General features: G+C 43.7%; 1 protein-coding gene across 5 annotated transcripts in view; it reads right to left on the minus strand.

The window, feature by feature from the left end:
• Nucleotides 1-5426: 5426 nt before the first annotated feature.
• The window catches only part of Accs (1-aminocyclopropane-1-carboxylate synthase homolog (inactive)), a 14306-nt gene continuing 13876 nt past the window's right edge, over nucleotides 5427-5856 (minus strand). For all 5 annotated transcript variants that reach the window (XM_021155521.1, XM_029484574.1, XM_029484566.1 and 2 more), the window contains one exon: nucleotides 5427-5828. In XM_021155521.1, the coding sequence (XP_021011180.1) occupies nucleotides 5731-5828 (98 nt within the window). In that variant the 3' untranslated portion in view covers nucleotides 5427-5730. The remainder of the gene's footprint in view (nucleotides 5829-5856) is intronic.

Below are 5856 nucleotides of genomic sequence, written 5' to 3' on the forward strand. Positions count from 1 at the left end.
ATTTCTAATACTAGCAAGAAAGTAAACTGTAGGATTATGGAACAACGGAGAAAGAGTCTTCATACCAGTCAGCAAGGTAATATCTCCAAGACAGGCTAATGAGAAGCCACAGTCCCTTAAGAAGGGACAAGCACGATCACTTTTAGTTAAAATGTGCTTGTGCAAAATCAGAAGAGAGAAAATGTGTGAGCAGATGCTTGTGTCCAGGTGTAAGTATAATATTTTTCTGGGAAAAAAAAATCCAGCTGGGCAGTGGTGGCGCACGCCTTTTATCCCAGCACTTGAGAGGCAGAGGTAGGCGGATTTCTGAAAAAAAACAAAAAAACAAAAAAACAAAAAAAAAACAAAAAACAAAAACAAAAACAAGAAGCAGTTATAAAATTTTGGAAGTAACTGGAGCGGCATGCATAGTGGCATCTGTCACAGGCAGCAAAAAGCTGAGTGACAGTTACTGAAAGGCAACCCAGCTTGCCATTGCTGGCTGTAGTTCATCTGTCCGCGGAATGCGAGTGCATTTTGGTCCCGATTGTACTTTAGCGCCACCTCGTGGACATTGTTACTTACAGCTTAAATGCCCACAGAGATTACTGTCTGGAGACCTATGAAGACTTTCCTCACCAGCAAAGATTCCAGTATTGGGGGGTTAATATTTCTTTGTCTTAGACCTAGAGAGATTGGAATGAGAAAATCTAGGGACAGAAGATTCTGTCCAAATTCCTCTTCCCACATCTAACAGAATGTGTCTCTATCCCTCAAACACACACACACACACACACACACACACACACACACGCTACTGAACTCACCATATACACCCATTTGAGAACTGGATGGGTGACGTCAGGACTGTTGGCCAATGGTACCACAGCCAAATTCCTGGAATTCCACAGGACAGTGGCTTGTATCATTTTAAAAAGAAAACTTAAGATTTTTATTATTATTATTATACTATCACGTATTGGTCTCTCTGTGTGAGAGAATTGCATGAAAGTGCATGCCAGAAGATGGCATTGGGTCTCCTGGAGTTACAGGGAGTTGTAAACTGTCTGATGGTGCTAGGAATCAAACTCTGGTCCTCGAAAAGAGCAGCAAGTGCTCTTAACCACTGAATCATAACTGCAACCCAAGGCTTTACTTCTTAAAAGCAGGTCAGCTGTAGCTACCTGCACTGGGAGATTTTGTCTTGTTTCTTATCTGTTTCCTTTGTATTTGTGTGTCTTTTACAACATGTTTTTAATGCTTTGTACATGCTAGCATTAAGTGAACGTTTACTGGGTTGCAAAATTGTTTTAAGCATGGCCTTTGGGAACCCTTGCCTATCTTGTTCACATTTTATAGCCTTAAGCTTGCATGGTGCCTGGAATATGGCATGTGTTCAGTGTTTGTTAAGTGACTAAAGGGAGCAGGATCACGAATACGCTAACTAAGAATAAGACAAGTGTACAAGTGAGGCTACATAAAGCAGAGAGTGAGAAGCTGAGAAGAGTGGAGATACAACGCTTCAGGCTCAAGAGGAAAGAGGCCATGTGCAACTGAAAAGATCTAAGATCAGGCAAGAGTTAACATCTCCAGGCAGATGTGGTGGTTCACTCCTGTAGTCCTAACATTTGGGAGGCTAGGGCAGGAAGACGGTGAGTTTGCAGACAGCTTGGGCAATGTAGTAAAACTCTTGTTTTCCAGGGCAGGGGGAACACTTTTGTTGTCCTGGAGAATATTTACGATTTTGACAGATGAAGAGAATCCAGACAGAGGGGGAAAGATCCTGTCTGTATCAAAAGCCTGTATAAAGAAGTAGGCACAGGAAAAGCAAGCAACCTCCCAAGCCAGCACAGGTAAAACGATGCAGCTACGCTTCCTAAGTACAGAACCCACAGAGGTGATGAGGAACAAGGAAGGTTAGAATCTGTGCTATTAGAAGTTTTGTAAATGCGTGGACTTGAACACTCTGAACATCTTCTGTAATGGCAATTCCCTAAACATTAGCTACAAGATTCATTGGAGTTTATAGTTCTGATACCTACATGTGCTCACATAGTATTTTTTGTTATACTTACATTACATGCAATGATATGAATCTACCAGGGAGCTGGGGAAGGTTCCCCTGGAGTTGGAGGTGGCCTGGGTATTCATTGTATATAAAGAGAAATAAATAAAGCCAACTGCCTTGACACGCAGCAGGGACTCTACAGATTGTCAATGCTAAAGACTGTCTTTTCTAAAACATCGAGAAACTAGAGGTAAGGGACTCCATAGCAAGACTCTTAATCTCAAAAGCTAAATGAATAAAATAGTCTGCAGAGGGATGTACCTAGGTTATATACAAAGATGAAGCTATTTTTATACAGGACTTGGGCATCTGCAAATTTTACTATTCCCAAAGTGGTCATGGTCCAATCCTCCATGGATACAGAGATGACTGTATACAACACACAAAGCAACCATGTTTCAGTAATTTAAAATATTATAAACAATAACTTTGGAGAAGCTAGAGAAAGTAACCAAGGAGCTAAAGGGATCTGCAACCCTATTGTTGGAACAACATGATGTACTAACCAGAACCCCGGAGCTCTTGTCTCTAGCGGCATATGTATCGAAAGATGGCCTAGTCGGCCATCAATGGAAAGAGAGGCCCATTGGACTTGCAAACTTTATATGCCCCAATATAGGGGAATGCCAGGGCCAAAAGAATGGGAATGGGTGGGTAGGGAAGTGGGGGGCGCTATGGGGGACTTTTGGGATAGCATTGGAAATGTAATTGAGGAAAATATGTAATAAAAAATATTAAAAATTAAAAAAAACAATAACTTTTTACCACTTTGGGGAGGAAAGATACACTTTTCTAATCTATAAAATTCAAAGATTAAGGCAGGTTATATCTAGCTAGTGGATTATTAAATTGCATAAAGTGCAAAGAAAATTACTCAGAGAGCAAAAGGGAAGAGAAATATGAAAAAGACAGAGATTCAGAGGCAGCCAGTCTGTCACGTGGTCAAATAGGACTCCAGACCATGTGGCCGTTTAAATGAGAATGACCCCAAAGGCTCATGTATTGGATGCTTGGTCCCCCAGGCAGTGGAACTGTTTGGGAAGGACTTGGTCTTGGTTGAGGAGGTGTGTCACTCAAGGGGGCTTCCCCAGTTGGTGCTCTTTCTGCCTCCTCCTTGTGGATCAGGATGTGAGTTCTCAGCTACTCCTGGTGCCATGCCTTTGCTCCTCCATCATGGATGCTAACACTCTGGAATTGTAAGGCCAATCAAACACTCTCTTTTATAGGTTGCTTTGGTCATCATGTTTTGTCTCAGCAATAGAAAAGTAACCAAGACAGATGGAGAAGAAGGGAAAGGCAATGCTTGATAATAAAGGCTGAAAACGTTCCAGAGCTAATGAAGAAAGCCACAGATCCAAGAATCACAGGGTACATAAAATGGGATAATGAGATAATTCAGTATCTTCACACATAGCAATGACACTAAATGTCACCAATGATAATGTTTTTATTATTATTATTTATATATGAGTGTTTTGTGGGTTTATGTGGTGCATGTCAGAAGAGGGCATCAGATTCCATTGTAAATGGTTGTAAGCCACTATATGGTTGCTGGGAACTGAATTCAGTACCTCTGTTAGAGCTTCTGGTGCTCTTCACCACTGACCCATCTTGGCAGCCTGATACTGTCCTTTAAAGGCATGAGGAAACTGGGACAGGAGTGAGTTGACACGTTGTCTTGGAAGGAGTTGCAAATGCAACATGAACAGAGGAAATCAGAAAATAACCACTAACTACAGAATTCTATAACCAGTAAAGTTATGTTCCAAAAAGGGAGCAAAACTGATCCTCAGACAAGCAGGGATTGAAAGTCTCTAGCAGACTCTCCGACCCCACCCCAGGAGCTGCACAACAGTCAGAAGACACGTGGCTCCCAGTGGATGGCCGGGATAACTCTGTGATCACCTGAAGCAAATGTCACCTGTGTAAAACAAGACTTTGCAGGGTCAAAACTGAAAGGCACAAATGAACACAGACCACAAACCCAGCCAGGGGTCACCAGGGATTCAAGGTCTCCCATTGCTATAGGGAAAGCTGAGGCATGCTTGCTTTCCTATTAACAAATTGTTTGTAGATGTTATATTCTAGGATAACAGCCAGCAGGAAAATACAGCATATGGTAAAATGAGTAGAAGATGAAGAGGGGATATCCAGAAAAAAAATCTAAGAAAAGGAAGAAAAGTAAACTAATGACAGAGAAAAACAAAACAGAAAATATAGGCAATCTACAGACCAACCAAGAAAACAGCAGAAAGCAATGCACAAATAAATAGTACACATGCGATTCCTTTTTATGGCTCTGTGTGTGTGTGTGTGTGTGTGTGTGTGTGTATACAGTGCCCACAGGGCCAGAGGGGGAATAGATCCCTGGAACTGGAGTTACAGATGGTTACGAGCTGCCCACCATGGGAACTCAAGTCCTCAGAAGAAAAGCAAATGTTCTTAAGCTCTGAGCCATTTCTCCAACCCACCACACGCAGATTCCGAACCAAGGCAAACTACTCTCACTTGGGTCCTAACCCTGAGGTTTGTAGCTATGAGGTTTGGAATATTATTCCATCTAGGACTATGATGATTCCTCATCTGTGAGAGGATATCCTGAGTACAGCGATGGGTACCTGCAAGGCACAACTGACTGTCTGGGCCAGCCTGGGCTGACTGTCTGGGCCAGCCTGGGCTATGCTGTTTTCACTGACACACTCATAATGTGTTCATTCTGGGGTCAGGAGTAATTTTCTGATTTCCACTGTTTATGTTGCATCTGTGACTCCTGCCCAGGCTGATGTCAAACTCACAGGTGCAAGTAATCCTCCTGCCTCAGCTACTCTTGCAGCTGTGACTCTAGGTACTGTACATGCAGGCCACCAACCAGACATTCATTTGGGATCTTCACTAAACACCCCTCAAATGGAACAGGCAGCCCCTTCGTAGGCTTCATAGGCACAGAAAGATCAATCTTTGCCTGGCCCCAGACAGCCTTGGTTCAGAAATACAGCCTCCTGTCCCTTCCCCTTCCCTAGCCATTGCTAGGCCATATCTTTGGGGACAGCAATAAAGGCATCTCCTTCCCAGGTAAGAAGTGAATCCCAGAACTTGATCCAGGCATTTCAGCTCCACCAAGAAGTTCCTCCTAAGGCCCACCATGAAGTGTTTCTCTCCACATCCCAAGCTGAGGCCTGTCCCGGCCTCCAAAGACCTGAATAAACAGAATTCATTCCATCCATTGGAACATGCTTTGGAATAACATCCTTGGAATGTTATCCTGTGTGTGTGTGTGTGTGTGTGTGTGTGTGTGTGCGCGCGCGCGCGCGTTGTGCTGATCCTCTGGCTTGTTTCCCTGGAAACAAGGAAAGAGGCAGGAAGGCACCATCACAAAGAATGAAGAGTTGCTTTTTCACTCTTGGATCCTAGAAAGGAGCTGTAATTAGGAGCAGTCACGACTCTCCAAACTGTACACTGTTCACAAAGTCATCCTGCTGATTCTAATCCTGTTGAATACGGGACAGCAACAGCCCAAGATGAATATCAGTTTAAACAGACTCCCACTGCCAGCAGAGGGCAGGAAAAAGTCCTTCAAAGTCAAAGCCAAGTCGTGAGTCTCACTGACAAATGGCGCATCCACACTCAGTCTCCTGTAGCCCCACAGGGCCAGGTCACAGGAACAGTGAGAAGCAATGGGCACCTCATCTGGGCTGGCTTTGTGGCTCCTGAGTGTGACAGGGAGAGGCATCTTCTACCACTTGAGATTGTCCTTCAAGCACCTGCCGCATCCTTTGCATTCCTAAGAAGGGAGGAGGAGCTGTCAGCAC

Source organism: Mus caroli, chromosome 2, assembly GCF_900094665.2.
Source record: "Mus caroli chromosome 2, CAROLI_EIJ_v1.1, whole genome shotgun sequence".
NCBI lineage: Eukaryota > Metazoa > Chordata > Mammalia > Rodentia > Muridae > Mus > Mus caroli.